The sequence below is a fragment of the Opisthocomus hoazin genome, chromosome 4, assembly GCF_030867145.1.
Source record: "Opisthocomus hoazin isolate bOpiHoa1 chromosome 4, bOpiHoa1.hap1, whole genome shotgun sequence".
In the NCBI taxonomy this organism is placed as follows: Eukaryota; Metazoa; Chordata; class Aves; order Opisthocomiformes; family Opisthocomidae; genus Opisthocomus; species Opisthocomus hoazin.
In genome coordinates this window covers 93,497,811-93,517,508 of record NC_134417.1, presented here as the reverse complement: position 1 = coordinate 93,517,508, position 19,698 = coordinate 93,497,811, and the positions used below count along the sequence as shown (strand labels likewise).

The window sequence follows — 19,698 nt, the reverse complement described above, 5'->3', positions numbered from 1 at the left end:
TCCCCCATGAACGGAGGCCTGTGGGGTACGCGTGGCTGTTTCACTGCGGCCCACTGCTGTTCTCTCTTGTCACCGGAAAATGTGAGCACAGAACTAACCGAGGCAGCGTGTCGCTCCTGGCAGGAGCAGCTGACTGTGCAGTTGGTTTCCTGCCGGTAAAACCACCATCAGGTCTCCTTTGGAGACGAGGGGGGGTAAAGTTTGGTTTGAAGATGCGGAACGTGACCTTTTCTCACCGCTTTACCAGCTAGAAACCTCCTCTGTGGGAGGCGTGCATCAGAGATGCTGCTGCAGATGAGCACACGTGCTTTGCTGAGAAACCAGAGCGAAATCCTCGCTGCTTCTTGGGAAGAACTCCAGGCAGAAAATGCATCCCTTTGGGAGAGCAGCCCGCCTGGATTTGGGGCTGGGAGTGCTTCTTCAGAACCTCGACTAAGGCTGAACTTCGGTTGTGGGCACCGTGGTTGGGTTTCGTGCCGGAAAAGGCACGAGCTCTGGGTTGAAGCTGAAACAGGAGCTAGAGATCTTGGAAACGATGGTGAATAATGAATAAACGGCTCTTGCTTTCGAACCCCGCCACTCGATACGCGAGGTGATGCGGCGTGCCGTGGCCCGCTGACGGGGAGCTGGACTGCCTTTACCACGCGATGAGCCGGTGTCGTTGGGCTAGCAGCGACGCGCTCCCATTCCCAAACTGGATTTCTGACTTGGTCCACTAAATCTCGGAAAAACACCACCCCCATAGATTTTTTTTTCTACTCCAGCTGACTTTCAGGCTGGGGATTGCTGCTTCTTCACCACTGCTGAGCAGCCTGGAGCGTATTGAAGGTGACGCGGTTTCTCACCGGGCTTTCAACGTTGTTGCCCTCAAGTTGGCAACTCACTTTTTCCACAAGCGCTCGCTCGTGAGCTCTCGTCTTGCGGCAGGCTCAGCAAAAAACCTTCCCCTGCGTGTGGGTGATGCCCTTGAAACTTCACCGAGGTTATGTGTAGAGAGGAAGGATGCCCTGCTGGTGGTGACCCTGCTTCGGCAGGAGGGTTGGACTAGATGACCCACAGAGGTCCCTTCCAACCCCGACCATTCTGTGATTCTGTGATTCTATGCTGAGCAGGAACCCCCGTGTCCAGCCAGCTCTGTAGCGACGCACGAAACTCCCCGCAGAGGTGGGCACGGGGCTTCTCCCGAAATTCGTGGGAGCGGTGCCTTTGTGGAGGCAGCTTTTGGGGCAAAAAATTTGCTTTCCAAATCGATTTACCTGCAGGGTTCGGTAGCTCCTTGTCTGTCGATCCAACTGTGGCGTGTTTTGTCGGGATCCAAACGTAGCTTTGCAAGGCAAATGAGAGCAAGATCTGCTCTGCAGGAAATGTTTGAATCACAAATGTGGCCGAGGTGATTCTTAGCTTTCGCTTGACTTGTTGAATGTCCTTTTTCTGTCACCGGAGGTGTGTGTTTAACGAGGTCTAGAAGGCCGGTGAGCCAATAACTCCATTTTGTCTTCGGTTTTGATTTCCCAGTAGCGCAGCTGAACTTTCTTACCCCTTTGAAAAAGGGATCTTCACCCTGAATTTGAGAAACGAGGGGTGCTGGTGGCTGAAATCTGCCTCCCCTGCCAACCGCTCCCCAAACAAGAGCCTCAGTGGCCACGCTGCTTTCTCGAGCTGAAAACCACCAAGAGCACGACGCGGCGGGGGCGGAAGTCTGGTGGTTCAGTAACTAATCCTGTGGCCTGTACAGAATCCCAGAATCCCAGAATGTTGGGGGTTGGAAGGGACCTCTGGGGATCCCCCAGCCCAACCCCCTGCCCAAGCAGGGTCACCCACAGCAGGCTGCACAGCACCGCGGCCAGGCAGGGCTGGAATATCTCCAGAGAAGGAGACTCCCCAGCCCCTCTGGGCAGCCTGGGCCAGGGCTCCGTCACCCTCAGAGGGAAGAAGTTCTTCCTGGGGTTCAGCTGGAGCTTCCTCGGCTTCAGTTTGTGCCCGTTGCCCCTTGTCCTGTCGCTGGGCACCACTGCAAAGAGTCTGGCCCCATCCTCCTGACCCCCACCCTGCAGACATTTAGAGGCATTTCCAAGGTCCCCTCTCAGCCTTCTCTTCTCCAGGCTGAACAAGCCCAGCTCCCTCAGCCTCTCCTCCTAGGAGAGATGCTCCAGTCCCCTCCTCATCCTCGTAGCCCTGCGCTGGGCTCTCTCCAGTAGCTCCTCATCTTTCTTGAACTGGGGAGCCCAGCACTGGACACAGCACTGCAGATGGGGCCTCAGTGGGGCAGAGCAGAGGGGGAGGAGACCCTCCCTCGCTCTGCTGCCCACACTCCTCTGAATGCACCCCAGGAGACCATTGGCCTTCTGGGCAGCCAGGGCACGCTGCTGGCTCATGGTCACCCTGTCGTCCCCCAGCACTCCCAGTCCCTCTCCGCAGAGCTGCTCCCCAGCAGCTCAGCCCCAGCCTGTCCTGGTGCCTGGGGTTCTTCCTCCCCAGGTGCAGGACCCTGCACTTCAAACCCTGGCAGCACCCCATGGCTTTCGCTGCGGGCCGGTTCCTCCTCCATCCCTGTGCCAGCCCGCTCCTGCCCCATCCTCACACCCTACAGCAAGGACCGAACCCTGGGCACCGGCTTCACTGATATTTTCTCGCTGCCTATGTGACGCCACGCTTTTTGGCGGCTTCCTGTTTTGTTATTTTTGTTTTTCTTTCTGATCGACTCACATCTCCCCACCGCCCTCCCCTCCCCCATTTCTTTTTGCCTTTTTTTTTTTTTTCTTTTGTTCCTTGTTTTTATCTTTCAAGCCGCAAGCTACCGCCGCAGGAACAAGCGCTGACGAAGGCCTCTGCAGAAAACCCGATACACTCGCAGCAGTTTCAGCTCGGGCTGTCGCTGACCTGAGCTCTCGGGGAAGTTTATATCTGTAATTGCGAAGAGTTCAGGTTATTATTATTATTTTTATTTTAAACCAGTTGTGTTTAGCCCACTGACCAGGAAACACCTCCCGCCAACGTTCCGCCTATGCAAGGAACAGGGTGTGGGTGGACTTTGGCCCTTCCGCCTGCTTCCCGCGGGGGAAAAACGGTCGGTTTGGGGCTCGGGGACCTGCAAGGCGAGCGCTGCGCAAAGCCACGACTGGCTGGAGACCGGCATTGCCGCCCCGTGGGGAGCAGAGAGGCGTCGGGCTGTGAAGTCGAGCTGCAGTTCTGCGAGTGTAAAGAAAAAGCCAAGGTAGGGCTCAGAGAGGGAGGAGGAAACAAAAAAAAAAAAGAAAGATCTTCAACTGAACTAGAAATTAAGGTTCAGTGAGCTGCTGTTAATCAGCTGCCGGTGTTTCGACACTTAGTCATCCTTGAAAATTACAGCTCGGTGCCGTGCCGCTCGCAGAGATGAATTTCTGGGAGGAGCTGGGGGAGGCAGGGGTTGGGAAACGCCAGCTCTCCCCTCGCTGTGGGAAGAATGTCACGGGGCAGGTCAAAACCACTCCTTTCTTTTTTTTTTCTTTTTTTTTTTAAATATAATCTCTGCACAGAAAAAAAAAATACAGCGGCGAGCCTGCTCAGCGTTGGGTTTAGCTTGGCAGGACAGCCGAGGCAGTAGCAGGGATACCTGCTGTGCGGCTGGGCTTCCTTACGGCCTCGACTGTGGAGAGCTTGGTGAGTTTAAAAAAAATAAATAAACACTTAAAATTTTAATCAAATATGGGAGGCAGCAGTGTTTGTGTGTAGGCTGAGCTCGGTAGATGTGGCGTATTTGATTGGCGTCTGCCTGGATGGCTCAACCTGCTGCCGCTGGTGGCTTGTCCTGATGGACGCTGTGCGATGGGTCAGGCTCCATCACCACCCCCAGCTCCAGGGACCAAGCGCTGGTCCCCTCCCTCGGGGAAGGGCTGGGCCCATGGCAGGAGGAGGTGGGCAGGGGCAAGGCTGGAGCTTTTGGTGGGTGCCGGAGAAGGGAGAGCAGGAGTTTAGATCATAGAATCATTAAGGTTGGGAAAGACCTCTGAGATCACCAGGTCCAACTGTCAACCCAACACCCCCATGCCTGCTAAACCATGTCCCCAAGGGCCACATCCAGACGGTGTTTGAACCCCTCCAGGGATGGGGACTCCCCCACTGCCCTGGGCAGCCTGGCCCAAGGCCTGACCACTCTCTCAGCACAGACGTTTTGCCCAATCTCCAAGCTGAACCTCCCCTGACGCAGCTTGAGGCCATCGCCTCTCGTCCTGTCGCTGGTTCCTGGGGAGCAGAGCCCAACCCCCCCTCACTGCACCCTCCTGGCAGGGAGCTGCAGAGAGCGAGAAGGTCTCCCCTCAGCCTCCTCTTCTCCAGATGAAACAGCCCCAGCTCCCTCAGCCGCTCCTCACCAAACTTGTTCTCCAGACCCTGAATCCACCTGCCCAGTAACCATCGGGGTTCTGGGTGAGGGGGTTTAGGAGCTGGCAGGATCTAGGCTCCCTTCTGAAGTCGCTCGTCCCTGTTTTGTTGCACTGCAGAGTCCTTCTCCCCTCCAGAGCAGCGAGGATGCTGTGGACCTTCCCTCCACTTAGAGCCGTGCCCGTCTCCCTTTGGAGGAGGTATCTGGGAGATGATTTGCTTTTGCAGGGAAGGCCCCGTGGAGCTTCAGCTGGTCTGAAGCCTGGCTGCACCCTCCTAGCAGAGACTGTTGACATGTTTAAAGGGTGCCCGGTGCTCCAGGCTCTTCCTCGGGCAGGCTGGGTGCCCCTCTGCCCATCCCCCAGCTGCAGGAGACAAGGGTGATGCAAACTCTGGTCCCTCCTACCCAGCCTTTGTTGATGAGTTCCCAACATCTTCCCAGCGGTTTGCTCTTTTTCAGTGGTCGTTGCTGGGAACGTGTCCCTGCTGTAACCAAAGCACAGCATTTTGGGTGTTGGATTTTGGGTGCTTAGACCTCCATCTGACCTGGCAGTGGGAGAGCTGTTGGTGTGCTGCGGGGGCAAGGCTGTACAGAACCCTGAGCTTACCAGGAGGATCTTTTCTCTTGCAGACCTTGTGTTGGCACTGTGCTGAGTCTGGATCAGAAGTGAAGTAGTGCTTGGTACTGTTCTGAGGCCAGCTAGGGGGGATGCCAAGGTCCTGTGGTCATCCAGGTGCTACCAAGGTACCTCTTTTTGACTTGAGCCTTGAGGGTGGCAAATCATCTCTGACCCAGCACCAGCTGAAGAAGCTGGAGAAACCCCATAAGAGCATGGGCAGAGCATGTTCTTGTGCCGGGATGTGGAGGAGCGTCACCGGGCGCTGGGTCAGGGTTTGCACGTAGAATCATGGAATGATTTGGGTGGAAGGGACCTTAAAGATCATCTGGTTCCAACCCCCCTGCCATGAGCAGGGACATCTTCCACCAGCCCAGGGTGCTCAGAGCTCCATCCAGCCTGGCCTTGAGCACTGCCAGGGAGGGGGCAGCCACAGCTTCTCTGGGCAGCCTGGGCCAGGGCCTCACCACCCTCATGGGGAAGAATTTCTTCCTCATATCTAATCTCAATCTGCCCTCTTTGAGTTTAGAGCCGTTCCCCCTTGTCCCATCACTGCACCCCCTTGTGCAAAGCCCCTCTCCATCCTTCCTGTCACCCCTCCAGGCACTGGCAGCTGCTCTAAGGTCACCCCGCAGCCTTCTCTTCTCCAGGCTGAACAGCCCCAGCTCCCTCAGCCTGTCCTCGGAGGAGAGGTGCTCCAGCCCTCGGATCATCTTCGTGGCCTCCTCTGGCCCTGCTCCAACACCTCCACGTCCTTCTTCTGTTGGGGGCTCAGCCCGCTCCTGCTGCCACGCCACCAGCCTGGGTCCCGCGCTGCAGATGGAGCGTGGGTTTTTGTCCTGGTTGTATTCACTGAAGTTGAAGTCGTTCTTGTCTGCCTGGAAAAGCACACCACTGCCTGGTGAACCACCACGGCCGGCCTTTTGGCACTTGCCTGCGTTTGAAGACCTCCTCCTGCAACACCCCAGGATCCATCTCTCCCTGTCCGTGCTCCCCTGAGCAGCACGTCCTTGGCAAGTTTTGGGGGCTTGCGGTGTAATAGAGGCATTTGTTTTTTTGGCATTCCTCGAGTGCCTTTCGGCAGCTGCTTGGGGAGGAGGATGTGCTCTGACACGCTCAGCTATTTGGGCAGGAGATATCGCTCCTCAGAGGGTGGGTGCTGGTGGGTCTCTGCCTCTGCTTGTTCTTGCTCCTTTTCTGCCTGGGGTGAGGAATCCGGGAGCAGCGGCAACAACTTCGCTCTCTTGATCAAACAGCCGCTCTGGACCCCTGCGTTGGAGACGTCTCTGTGCTGCTGCAAGGGGGTGTGAGGACAGCTTTGACTAGCACGGTGCGCGACGTGAAATTTGTTTCTTGGTTGCGAAGTCGGAGCAGATGCAGATCCTCTTGGTGTGTGTCTTGGTTGCTGGAAAGGTCGCTGCGTGCAGTGAGACAGCCTGGGGATGTATGGACCGTGCTTTCGAGCCAGCCCAGCCGTAGGGAAGGCTCCAGGAACAGAATCACAGAATCACAGAACGTTGGGTGTTGGAAGGGACCTCTGTGGGTCACCCAGCCCAACCCCCTGCCCAAGCAGGGTCACCCACAGCAGGCTGCACAGCACCGCGGCCAGGCGGGGCTGGAATATCTCCAGAGAAGGAGACTCCCCAGCCCCTCTGGGCAGCCTGGGCCAGGGCTCCGTCACCCTCAGAGGGAAGAAGTTCTTCCTCGGGTTCAGCTGGAGCTTCCTCGGCTTCAGTTTGTGCCCATTGCCCCTTGTCCTGTCGCTGGGCACCACTGCAAAGAGTCTGGCCCCGGCCTCCTGACCCCCACCCTGCAGGTATTTAGAGGCATTTCCAAGGTCCCCTCTCAGCCTTCTCTTCTCCAGGCTGAACAAGCCCAGCTCCCTCAGCCTCTCCTCCTAGGAGAGATGCTCCAGTCCCCTCCTCATCCTCGTAGCCCTGCGCTGGGCTCTCTCCAGTAGCTCCTCATCTTTCTTGAACTGGGGAGCCCAGCACTGGACACAGCGCTGCAGATGGGGCCTCAGTGGGGCAGAGCAGAGGGGGAGGAGACCCTCCCTCGCCCTGCTGCCCACACTCCTCTGAATGCACCCCAGCTGGAACGCTGCGGCGGGAGCTGGTGCACCCACATCTGCCAAAGCCGTCTGCAAGGGGACGAGCTGGGTAGGAAAGCAAAGTGCAAAAAAATGGGATCATGGAATTAAATCTGTATCAGCTCTGATGGCCGTTGCGTGGCAGGTCTCGTGCTGCTTCCGAAGGGCGACAGTACTGTCACCTTCCCTCAGCACCCATGGGTGATCGCGCAGCACCCTGTATGTGCTAGTTGACGTCGCAGAGAAGTGCAGCGGCTCGGTGGGGAATGACCGAGTGGAGCGAAGAGAGGACAAGGGTCTGGGATCTCTGCTCCAATGCTCTTGATCTGGCTCTTTCCATGGGCTTTGCAGACAGGAGGAAGAAGAGCAAGCTTGTCAGTTAAACTCTCTATACAGTGAATTTTCGCTGGCAAAAGAATCAGGGGACCTGTAGAAAAAGTGTGAAAGGGACTTCTGCTATGTGGTTTGCAATTGGAAACAGAAAAGGGAAGAGGCCCTTTGAGGTGGTGTTTGTTGCCATTGAAGAGCATCCGAGTGCTGCCCCGGGGGACACCTTCACCACATGGTCCCACAGGTACCGCAGCATTCCCGCTTCTTCCAGGTCCTTCAGTAGCTTGGCCAGAGCCCAGTTCCTTTCAACTTGGGCACAAAACCTTCTGGGTTGCTGCTGAAGTCTCCTGCTTTGCTGTCCTAGGTCATCTGGCTGCCTTGTCTCTGCTCCTTCAAACCTTCTTGCCCTCATGGAGCACATGATGGAGTGGAGGAGGGTCCACCAAACCACTGCTTCTTCCAGGTCCTTCAGTAGCTTGGCCAGAGCCCAGCTCACTCCAGCTTGGGCACAAAACCTTCTGGGTTGCTGCTGAAGTCTCCTGCTTTGCTGTCCTAGGTCATCTGGCTACCTTGTCTCTGCTCCTTCAAACCTTCTTGCCCTCATGGAGGAGGGTCTGCCAAACCACCACTCCTTCAAGGATTTGAAACCTCCCTCGTATCTTCTGTAGCAATAATTTCTTGACGTGTTTGGGTGTGGCTTCACAGGACCACCCAGGAGTAAGAGGATTTTTGGAGATGCAGAGAAATAGAATGAAATCCTTCTGCTGGTTCTTTACGGGCATTGTGGAAGCGGTTGCCTGGGACATTTGGTTTCAAGCAAGCTGGAGTGGCTGTTGCGAAAATGGATGGTTCTGAACGGGCTCTGGAGCAGCTTGGGAATGTCAAAGGGCAGCAAATTCTCAAACCAGGTGGCATTTCTGCAGGCCTTTGGGAAAGAAGTCGCCTGAAACGCCTGAGATAAGGTTGAGAACATCCAGGACTTCCCTAAACTGCTTCTGAAGAATGGAAGGGCTCTACCATTGCACTTCAGAAATAGCTGTCTGGCATCTGGCTGTTTGAAACCTCTTTGTTTTGATGATGCAGCAGAGGAAGCATCTGTTTGGTTTTTTTTCCCTAGCTTCATCAGGTGCCTAGAGCTGATGCTGAGGAGCACAAGAGATGTTTAAGCAGACCGACGTGAAGGGCTTGAGGGGAAACCGAGAGGTGAAGAGACGTGGAGGACACCCACCTCTGATCCTGGGCAGAGCAAGCAGGGTCTGCAAACGCCGCCAGGCTCCCGCCTTCTGCTGGTACCTGTCCTGCTGAGGTCTGCTGGCCTCTTCCACCTCCAGAAGCACCAAGAAAACCGGAGCGAGATGTCCTAGCCAGCTTTCTTCGGCTCTTAGCCTTGTCCTCAGAGAGGTAAAAATAGGAAGGTGCTCTTGTAATCGGTGCAGCTCCCAGTGACTGTTTTGTGATGGTAACTGGGGAGTGGGAATGCTGCGACGTTTGAAGAAATCGCCCTTAGGGGGTTGCTTGGTGACCCCGTTCCCCGTGCTCCCGAGACAAGGACATGGGCAAGCGGGTGCTTCACCAGAAGGCTTAGAAAGATCCATTCATCAAGTGAAAAAACCCAGTGTTTCCTCCATAAAGCCCTTGGGGCTGGAGGAGTAAAGCAAAAATCAACCTCGCGGGCAGCTTGGAGCGTCCTGTGTTTTGCAGCGAGATAGCTCTCTGCATTCTGCGCATACCCTGCGTGCCGTGCCACTTCCAACCCGCCTGCTTCAAAGAAAAGCTGACATCTCTTCTTCTTCCCCAACAAGGAGCTGTGGGCCCGAGTCCAAAGCAGATTTGAGATGTTCCTGACCCAAAACAGGGGACCAGCAACCCCTGATGGGCTTTTAGGAGATGCTGGGAGGCTGTGGCCATCACTGCCCTCTGTAATCGCTGCAGAATCGCTGCAGCTACCCCAGTCCTCACAGAATATTAGGGGTTGGAAGGGACCTCTGTGGGTCATCTAGTCCAGCTGGGAGCTTTCAGCACGGATCAGTGCCCGCTGCCAGCTGTGGGGCTCTAGCCACCTCCATCCCTAGCAGCCCTGGCTCGTTTGGGCTGAAACGGGCTGGAAATCACAGAATCACAGAATAGTAGGGGTTGGAAGGGACCTCTGTGGGTCATCTAGTCCAACCCCCCTGCCGAAGCAGGGTCACCTACAGCAGGCTGCACAGGATCTTGTCCAGGCGGGTCTTGAATATCTCCAGAGAAGGAGACTCCCCAGCCCCTCTGGGCAGCCTGGGCCAGGGCTCCATCACCCTCACAGGGAAGAAGTTCTTCCTCATGTTCAGACGGAACTTCCTGTGCCTCAGTTTGTGCCCATTGCCCCTTGTCCTGTCACTGGGCACCACTGGAAAGAGCTTGGCCCCATCCTCCTGACACCCACCCTGCAGATATTTGTAGGCATTTATAAGGTCCCCTCGCAGCCTTCTCTTCTTCAGGCTGAACAAGCCCAGTTCCCTCAACCTCTCCTTGTAGGGGAGATGCTCCAGTCCCCTCATCATCCTCGTAGCCCTCCGCTGGGCTCTCTCCAGTAGCTCTTCATCTTTCTTGAACTGGGGAGCCCAGAACTGGACACAGTACTCCAGATGAGGCCTCACTAGGGCAGTGTAGAGGGGAAGGAGAACCTCCCTTGTCCTGCTGGCCACACTCTTCTTGATGCACCCCAGGATCCCATTGGCCTTCTGGGCAGCCAGGGCACACTGCTGGCTCATGGTTAACCTGTCGTCCACCAGGACACCCAGGTCCCTCTCCACAGAGCTGCTCTCCAGCAGGTCCACCCCAAGCCTGTACTGGTGCATGAGGTTGTTCCTCCCCAGGTGCAGGACCCTGCACTTGCCCTTGTTGAACCTCATCAGATTCCTCTCTGCCCAGCTTTCCAGCCTATCCAGGTCACGCTGAATGGCAGCACAGCCTTCTGGTGTATCTACCACACCTCCCAGTTTGGTGTCGTCAGCAAACTTGCTGAGGGTACATTCTAACTCTTCATCCAGGTCATTGATGAAGAAGTTAAACAAGACTGGGCCCAGTACTGACCCCTGGGGGACACCACTTGTCACCAGCCTCCAACCAGACTCAGCACCGCTGATGCCAACCCTCTGAGCTCTGCCATTCAGCCAGTTCTCGATCCACTTCACCGACCACTCATCCAGCCCACGCTTCCTCAGCTTCCCTAGGAGGATATCATGGGAGACCGTGTGGGAAGCACTGCACAAGGTGCTCGAAGGGGCAGGAGAGCATCTCCTGGGTCCGGCACGTCCATCAATTATAAAAAGATGCTTATCAAGCCTGCTGGTGACCCTGCACGAGCTGGATCCCACCCTGAAGCCAAGTGGTTCAAACCCAGGTCTCATCCGGACGCTTGGTCCTTCCCGAGGAACGCCAAGCACCTCTGTGGAAGACCAGTAGCTTCTTCTAAATATATATATTTTCTTAATCCTTCCCTGCCTTTGAGTTACATGGGGTAGCACCGCTGTGCTGCTTGTTCCTCTGTCTTTACAGATACACTCGTGCACGGAAAAAGGAGGAGACAAGTCTTCTGCTCGTGGTGAGCGTGGCACTGCGTGGTGCAATGGCCAAGCCCCCCGAGGAGATGGCTGCGGGGAGCCCTGGGCGCCGAGAATTACCCGAGGCAGCTGCGAGAGCTGCTCTCGCCTGGCACGGTTAATTAAAGGGATCAATTTTTTGTTTGTTTTCTCCAGGCACTCGCAGTTTAATAAGGGTTTAATAAGGATCTGAAAGCACCGGTGCCGGGCACGGGGGGGATCAGCTCGCGGCGCTTCTCCTCTTCGCCCCCGCGCCTCGGCTGCTTCCCCTTCTGCCAGACCCGCGCCGCCGCTCGTCCCATCTGCGGCAGAACCTGCCAGCTTCTGCCTCGTGATCTCATTATTTTTCAGTTGTGTGGATAAACCGCCAGCGAGTGTGAGCGGTGCTGGACTGCAAGGCTTTTGTTTGCAAGCCCAAAGGAATCACAGAATCACAGAATCCCAGGATGGCAGGGCCTGGAGGGGACCTCTGTGGGTCACCCAGCCCAACCCCCTGCCGAAGCAGGGTCACCCACAGCAGGCTGCACAGCACCGTGTCCAGCCAGGTCTTGAATATCTCCAGAGAAGGAGACTCCCCAGCCCCTCTGGGCAGCCTGTTCCAGGGCTCCGTCACCCTTAGAGGGAAGAAGTTCTTCCTCGGGTTCAGCTGGAGCTTCCTCTGCTTCAGTTTGTGCCCGTTGCCCCTTGTCCTGTCGCTGGGCACCACTGGAAAGAGTCTGGCCCCAGCCTCCTGACCCCCACCCTGCAGATATTTAGAGGCATTTCCAAGGACCCCTCTCAGCCTTGTCTTCTTCGTGCTAAGCTCAGAGCTCTCTTGTTTTGGGTGATCTGACCCTAGGGAGTCGGTGTTTGGTTCCCTTTCAGCTGCAAGTGAATCCTTCTAAACGTGAGCTAAGGAGACCAGAAAGTCTGGGAGATACTGAAATTTTGCAGGATCTGCCGCTTTGTCAGGTAAATCCTCTCCAGCGAGCGTGAGCCAGGCTGTGGCCGGCTGTTAGACGTCGCAGCCTGATGTCCGATTACCTCCTGGACGAAGTAGCTGCTCCTCTTCTTCCCCCAGCCTCCCAACTTCACTGCAAAATCCCGCTAAGTGGAGATTGTCCGTGAAATCGCGGAATTATGGTGGTTTCTGTGTGCCTGGAGATGGCATCTGCTGCTGCAAAAACAAAGAAGAAATCGTTTGATCCTCCAAGATCAGCGTTCCTGAGAAGAGCTGCCATTCTGGCTGGGATTGGTGGTGATCAGGACAGATTAAATTATTGAATCCCTCCTCCCAGAGCACGTGTGTGTAAAAATCGACGTCAAACTGTGCACAGCAGCTCGTCGGCGTGGGGCGAAGCTGCTCCTGGCCTGGGGGAGGGATTGCAGCGACACGCTGAGCTCTCCTGTGTTTCTTTGAAGCATCTTCTCCTCTCCCAGTGCTGGGGGAAGTTGTTCCTCTTCCGCAGCGTTGCGCTGACGCGAGGGCTCGGGGGACCTGGGCTTGATTACACGAGAAATGTCTGCGAGCCTCCCAGTCTGCCCGGGCCCTGGGTTCCAGTCTGCTGGTCGCGTTTATCTCCGTTAGGTCTTGCTGAGCTCCAACCGCGTGCTCCCACCGCCCCGGTGGCACCGGCTGTGGTGTGGGTTGGGCTTTTTGCAGGTAGAGTCCGCTACCGGAGAGGGGATGAGATGGTGTGGGAAGGGCAGGACCTTACTCTGCTGCAGGGACCTCCAAGGTTGGGTTTCTTTGTGCTTCCCAGATGAGCGTGGCCATCTGCCCGCTGACCTTCCCCTTCTCGTCTCTCTTGGACCGTAGCTTCTTCACCCTTTATTTTGCCTCTCTTTGCTTTGGCTGCAAGCCCCTGGATGGGCTCTGTCTCACTTGCTTCTCCATCTGTAAATTCTAGCAGCGAGGTGGCCTGAGGTATCAGCTACCTGCTGGGAGGAAAAATGGTAATACCCACTTCAAGAAAGATGAGGAGCTGCTCGAGACTGTCCAGCGCAGGGCTACGAGGATGAGGAGGGGACTGGAGCATCTCTCCTGTGAGGAGAGGCTGAGGGAGCTGGGCTTGTTCAGCCTGGAGAAGAGAAGGCTGAGAGGGGACCTTGGAAATGCCTCTAAATATCTGCAGGGTGGGGGTCAGGAGGCCGGGGCCAGACTCTTTGCAGTGGTGCCCAGCGACAGGACAAGGGCCAACGGGCACAAACTGAAGCCAAGGAAGCTCCAGCTGAACCCGAGGAAGAACTTCTTCCCTCTGAGGGCGATGGAGCCATGGCCCAGGCTGCCCAGAGGGGCTGGGGAGTCTCCTTCTCTGGAGATATTCCAGCCCCGCCTGGCCGCGGTGCTGTGCAGCCTGCTGTGGGTGACCCTGCTTGGGCAGGGGGTTGGGCTGGGTGACCCCCAGAGGTCCCTTCCAACCCCTGCCATGCTGGGATTCTGGGATTCTGTGATTCTGTTTTGGTTTTCCTGCCTGATAAAAGCGTTTGCGTCGGGGCTCTCTGCGTCCTCCTCCGCGGCGACACGGCCACCCTCATCGCCGCCGAAGGCTTTGCCGACAGCTGGGGCAGGAGCATTGCCGGGCAGCGAGTGCTTCCATTTCTATTTCAACTAATTAAAGCCATCGACAGTGTTAAATGAGTTTAATCTACTGAATTTGCCCTGTGGGCCGGTGTGCCGGAGTATAGATCCAGCAGCCTGCAGAGCGCATTGTACGCGTGTGCAAGCGCCCGGAGGTGGGATGGGGTCCCCTGAGCTTCATTTTCAGGGCTCTGGTTTTTGGAAAAGCCTCTGCTTGAAGCCTGCAGGGTTGGACCTCGGGGAGAATCGGCCCTGGGGGTGCGCAGTGACTGAGGTTGCCTAACGGTTGTCCGTCCGAAGCCCAAATTATTCAGGAGAGGGGTTAAAAGAACAGCCTCGGAAAGGGGGAGAATTGCCGTCCGAATATCGGGGAGGTGTGGGCCCTGGGGAGAGGGCTGACTGCTCTCTCTTGAGGTGATGGGATGGGTGAACGTCTGGGTGTTGGCTGGGTGTCACCGTCCCTGTCACTGCCAGCCTCACCACCCGTTTGCTCGGAAACCTGAATTTACTCCCCATATTTGCGCCGTGTGGCTGACCTGCACCCCAGAAGCATTTCTGGTAACCACCTCGTACCCTAAATACTGTTTTTCCCCTGTCCATCCTGCGTACCCTCCTGGGGTCGTTTTTTTCCCTGACTGTGGATCTTCTCTGGTGTTTCCATCCTGGGTCCATCACTGAGTTGAGACCTAAAATGGAGCTGGTCTGAAGTTCAGAGTTTTACGAGGCAGCTTTAGTCTTACCCTAGCTGCCTCGGCTTGGCTCACCGAGATATATCGCTTTTATCGTGCCAAACTCCTGGCTGACCTTGCCTTTTCTGGCTTCTCCAGGTCCTGCTGGACCCTGGCCGCTGCCTGCAGCCGCTGATGGAGACGTGCCCCTCGCTAACGAGAGCCCACGGTCCGGGGCAGCGTGGACGTGTCTCACCGCTCTCTTGCTCTTCCCCTTCCTCCCCAGGGAGCTCAGGCTGCGAAACTACGAGCCCGAAGATGAGGAGCTGAAGAAGAGGAAGGTGCCCCAGGCCAGGCTGGCCTCAGGTGGGTGCAAGTGGGAGCGTGGGAGGTGAAATGGGGGAGCACGAAAGCAGAAGCGTTGGCAGCGGTGGGGCCGGTGCCTGCGGTGGGCGAATGAAGCAGCACTCGTGGTCGTGAGGACAAGTAAACCAGCACGGGACCCTGCGTCCAGCCAGCATGCTGCAAAATGGGTGGGTTAGACCTTTCCCCTCCAAAACCGGGTGACTTGGGAGCCACTGTGTTCCTGCTCTCTCCAGCCTGAGGTGGTAGAACCTCCTGGGATGTATTCTGGTAGCAGCTCGCTGGTTGGTGTGGGGGTGGTACGGTCTAGGAGACGAATGCCTGCAGCCCAGGAGGGTGCTGAAGTGTCCCAGCAGCCGTGGTGGGAGCGCTGGGGCTCTCTTGCTGCTGTGTGATCACAGAATCCCAGCATGGCAGGGGTTAGAAGGGACCTCTGTGGGTCACCCAGCCCAACCCCCTGCCCAAGCAGGGTCACCCACAGCAGGCTGCACAGCACCGCGGCCAGGCGGGGCTTGAATATCTCCAGAGAAGGAGACTCCCCAGCCCCTCTGGGCAGCCTGGGCCAGGGCTCCGTCACCCTCAGAGGGAAGAAGTTCTTCCTCGGGTTCAGCTGGAGCTTCCTCGGCTTCAGTTTGTGCCCGTTGCCCCTTGTCCTGTCGCTGGGCACCACTGCAAAGAGTCTGGCCCCGTCCTCCTGACCCCCACCCTGCAGATATTTAGAGGCATTTCGAAGGTCCCCTCTCAGCCTTCTCTTCTCCAGGCTGAACAAGCCCAGCTCCCTCAGCCTCTCCTCCTAGGAGAGATGCTCCAGTCCCCTCCTCATCCTCGTAGCCCTGCGCTGGGCTCTCTCCAGTAGCTCCTCATCTTTCTTGAACTGGGGAGCCCAGCACTGGACACAGCACTGCAGATGGGGCCTCAGTGGGGCAGAGCAGAGGGGGAGGAGACCCTCCCTCACCCTGCTGCCCACACTCCTCTGAATGCACCCCAGGAGACCATTGGCCTTCTGGGCAGCCAGGGCACGCTGCTGGCTCATGGTCACCCTGTCGTCCCCCAGCACTCCCAGTCCCTCTCCGCAGAGCTGCTCCCCAGCAGCTCAGCCCCAGCCTGTGCTGGTGCCTGGGGTTCTAATGCTTGCGGCCCCGTTGCTTCGTCATCGTGGGGACCGCGCACCCTGTGTTGCACAAGCGGGGGATGTGTCTGAGCGCGCTGACTCCGGCCCAGCACCGAAGGGTTGATACTCCGAGGAGCCGAGCTCTCGCTGGAGGATTCTCAAGGAGATCCGGGCTGGTTTTTGTTTGAATTGCCTTGAAACAAATATTAGTCATGAGGCCAGGGCATTCAGTCTGCTGTTTCCTAGCACTGAACTTCTGCGCAGCTCTGGAGAGGGAGGCGAAGGGTAGAAGTTCCTCTTGATCTTCAAATACTCAGTCCTTCTGGAATAGATCTCTTTAAAAAGGCCCAAAATCAAGAGGCTGCCTTTGGGAGCACGGCAGAGAGCTGGTAGGTAGGAACGCTGATGCTGCGCTTTTTTTATCCCTTTTGTAAAAGTTGAAAACTTCCCCCTGACTCTTCGCCGATGCGTGGTTTGGATTTGGGAACAGCGATTTTGACCATTTCCAGCAAAACTCACGCTCTCTGCCGGCCCTTCTTTGGAGCCGTGGTGCCCATCGGCTGCGGTTCCCCGTGTCTGGAGCCACCAGCCTGTCTGTCCTCGGGCGCTTGGAGCAGGGGCTGGGGATGGAGGAGCTCCGACTTGGAGTGCATTGGCATATCCAGCAGCTCTGCGGAGAGGGACCTGGGTGTCCTGGTGGATGACAGGTTAACCATGAGCCAGCAGCGTGCCCTGGCTGCCCAGAAGGCCAATGGTCTCCTGGGGTGCATTCAGAGGAGTGTGGGCAGCAGGGCGAGGGAGGGTCTCCTCCCCCTCTGCTCTGCCCCAGTGGGGCCCCATCTGCAGTGCTGTGTCCAGTTCTGGGCTCCCCAGTTCAAGAGAGATGAGGAGCTACTGGAGAGAGCCCAGCGCAGGGCTACGAGGATGAGGAGGGGACTGGAGCATCTCTCCTAGGAGGAGAGGCTGAGAGAGCTGGGCTTGTTCAGCCTGGAGAAGAGAAGGCTGAGAGGGGACCTTGGAAATGCCTCTAAATATCTGCAGGGCGGGGGTCAGGAGGATGGGGCCAGACTCTGCAGTGGTGCCCAGCGACAGGACAAGGGGCGACGGGCACAAACTGAAGCCGAGGAAGCTCCAGCTGAACCCGAGGAAGAACTTCTTCCCTCTGAGGGTGACGGAGCCCTGTCCCAGGCTGCCCAGAGGGGCTGGGGAGTCTCCTTCTCTGGAGATATTCAAGCCCCCCTGGCCGCGGTGCTGTGCAGCCTGCTGTGGGTGACCCTGCTTGGGCAGGGGGTTGGGCTGGGTGACCCCCAGAGGTCCCTTCCAACGCCCAACATTCTGTGATTCTGTGATCCGCTTGCTGGAGCAGGATTCATCCCTCAGGGATGTGCTCCCTGCTGCCCGCGCCGCCTCCTGGCGCAGACGCCCGAGGTGAAGGATGGAGGGCCGTTTTCCAGCGTGCTTTGCCTTTATCCCCAATATCTGCAGACCTTTACATCAGGTCTGGGCTGGAGCTTGATTTCTCCAAGGTGTCTCAGGCGGTGGCCTCGTAAGTGAGTCACGGTGAGTCAAATTCCAGTCTAAACGCCTGCGGAGCAGCTGAGCCCTATAGGTCTTACGAAAGGGGGTCCTGAACCCAGCAGACTTCTCACATTTAATGGTTTTTGGGTTTGTGTTGTTTTCAGGTGATATTTAGGAGTCTCCAAAAGGGTTTGGGTGCTGGAGGGAGGTGTGTACTCCCGTGTAGTCACGTGTATGTACCGCGCTCTGAAGGCAAAAGCGTTCAAATGGGCTTTTTAGAAAAGCTTTTGTGACCCGAGCCCAGAGCTGGGGTGGGTTTCCCTGCGCCTCTCCCCCGTGGTGTCCCAGCGCTGATGCTGGTCCTGTTCCCCCATCTAGTGGAAGACACGGTGAAAGACCAGCTGGAGGCTGCCAAGCCGGAGCCCATCATCGACGAGGTGGTACGTATACAATCACAGAATCATTAGGGTTGGAGAAGACCTTTAAGATGAAGTCCAACCATCATCCCAACACCCCCATGCCTGCTAAACCATGTCCCCAAGGGCCACATCCAGATGGTGTTTGAACCCCTCCAGGGATGGGGACTCCCCCACTGCCCTGGGCAGCCTGGGTGAACACCTGACCACTCTTTCAGGAAAGAAATTTTTCCTGATGTCCGATCTGAACATCCCCTGATGCAACTGAGGCCATTGCCTCTTAAGTTTTCAGAGCTGCTCTCTGCCGGGTGCGTCTGCAGCCGCGCTTGAACCTCACCTGCAGCTCTCACTGGGTGTCTCCTCTTCCTCCCTAGGATCTGGCAAACCTGGCCCCCAGGAAGCCGGACTGGTGAGTGCCTGCAGAGCCCTGCTCCTGGCAAAGGGGCCTTGGCGTCAGCGGTGGGTTACCGTCACCTCGAGGTTGTCCAGGTTAGGTTAAAAGTGCTAGAAATGGGAAACCCACCCTTGCTGTGGACGGAGACGCAAGGCACGGGGCTGTCCTCCCTCTTCCCGCTTACACCAAGACTCCGCTGATCCCTTTGGGGTGCTGGTCACCACGGTGGCCTTGGTGACAAGGGATGCTCTGGATGTTGGGTTGGTTCACCCATGAGCTGCCCTGGTGGCAGACACACACTGTGCTCCGTGGTGCTCACAGGAGAGAGAAGCAGGTTCTCTTCCACTGGGAAAGGTGTAACGTGGCCCCTGTGTTTGCATCTGCCGGGGAGAGGATTTGTTCTGATGTTCTCGCTCTCCTCCCCAGGGACCTGAAGCGAGATGTATCCAAGAAACTGGAGAAGCTGGAGAAGAGGACGCAGAGGGCCATCGCTGAACTGATACGTGCGTTGCGGTGCCGCAGGGATGGCGTATGGGGTCACCAGGGATTACACGATCCATACTGGGAGCTCAGCGCCTTGCTGCTGGGCGAGGGAGGGACTTGGTAGAGCTTCATCCCCTTCTCAAAGGGGTCTGTGAAGCTGTTGGTCCTGGGTAGCTTCCCTGAGGCTGCACTCATGCTTGGCTTGTGCGGCAGCGAAGCGTGGCTTGTGGGTTCAGGTCCTCTGCTGTGTGGGTTCCCCGGTACGGTCGCTTTATCGCTAAGCTGCCGCTGTTTCTCGCTTGCAGGAGAGCGGTTGAAGGGGCCGGAGGGGGAGCTGGCGTCCGCTGTCGAGTCAGGAAAGCAGGAGGGAAGCGACTCCGACTGAGGAGGTCAGTCCGGGAGCCTCGGGCAGTGGGGTCTGCGCATCTGCCCAGCCAGCTCCACCGGTGCCCGTTGCTCTCGGGTGGAGGCACCTGGTTGGCACGCGCTGCTCACCGACGCTTTGCCAGAAGCCCACGAATCCTACCGTGCCTGAAGGACAGGGGCAGATCCAAGGAGCCCTGCTGTCCTCCCTCGGACTGCGGCTGTTCCTCCCTTGAGGAACGCTTCACAGGTAGCTTTTTGGGACTGTGGTGAGATGATGGGAGCAGGACAGACACCATGTGTAACTGCTGTGCGGGCAACAACGAGGTGTCTCACTCTGGACATCTTCTGGCTGCGAGTATTTGGGAACGTCTGTGGTCAGACCCAGCACATGCAGAAGAACTCGGCTGGAAGTGGCCGTGTGGCTCAGGACCTGTTGGCTGCTCTGCGTCCAGCTGAGGTTAACGTGGGGTGTGTTCTGTTCCCTGAAGTTTCCCAGCTCTCAGGGCTGTGCAGCGTGTGCCACTCCTCTATGTGTTTCATAATTGACAAAGTTCATTGTTGACAAATCTTTTCATAATAAAACAGTCCCGCAGCGGAAGAAGTTGTGGCTTGTTCTGCAGAGGGCTGGGTGGAGGCACCTCGCTTCATCTCCCTGGTGTCTGTGGGGACTCCCTGTGTCTTGGGTGGGAGTGGCTGGAGAGCTGCCCAGCGGAAAAGGCCCTGGGGGTGCTGGGCGACAGCCGGCTGACCAGGAGCCAGCAGTGTGCCCAGGTGGCCAAGAAGGCCACCGCCATCCTGGCTTGGCTCAGCAATGGGGTGGCCAGCGGGAGCAGGGCAGGGATGGTG

General features: G+C 57.2%; 1 protein-coding gene across 1 annotated transcript in view; it reads left to right on the top strand.

The window, feature by feature from the left end:
* Window positions 1-19,468, top strand: part of CCDC12 (coiled-coil domain containing 12) — a 57,246-nt gene extending 37,778 nt beyond the window's left edge. Inside the window, exons 3-7 of the mRNA XM_075419960.1 lie at window positions 14,488-14,567; window positions 17,572-17,633; window positions 17,984-18,018; window positions 18,430-18,506; window positions 18,792-19,468. Of these exons, the coding sequence (XP_075276075.1) occupies window positions 14,488-14,567; window positions 17,572-17,633; window positions 17,984-18,018; window positions 18,430-18,506; window positions 18,792-18,871 (334 nt within the window). The 3' untranslated portion in view covers window positions 18,872-19,468. The remainder of the gene's footprint in view (window positions 1-14,487; window positions 14,568-17,571; window positions 17,634-17,983; window positions 18,019-18,429; window positions 18,507-18,791) is intronic.
* Window positions 19,469-19,698: the final 230 nt, after the last annotated feature.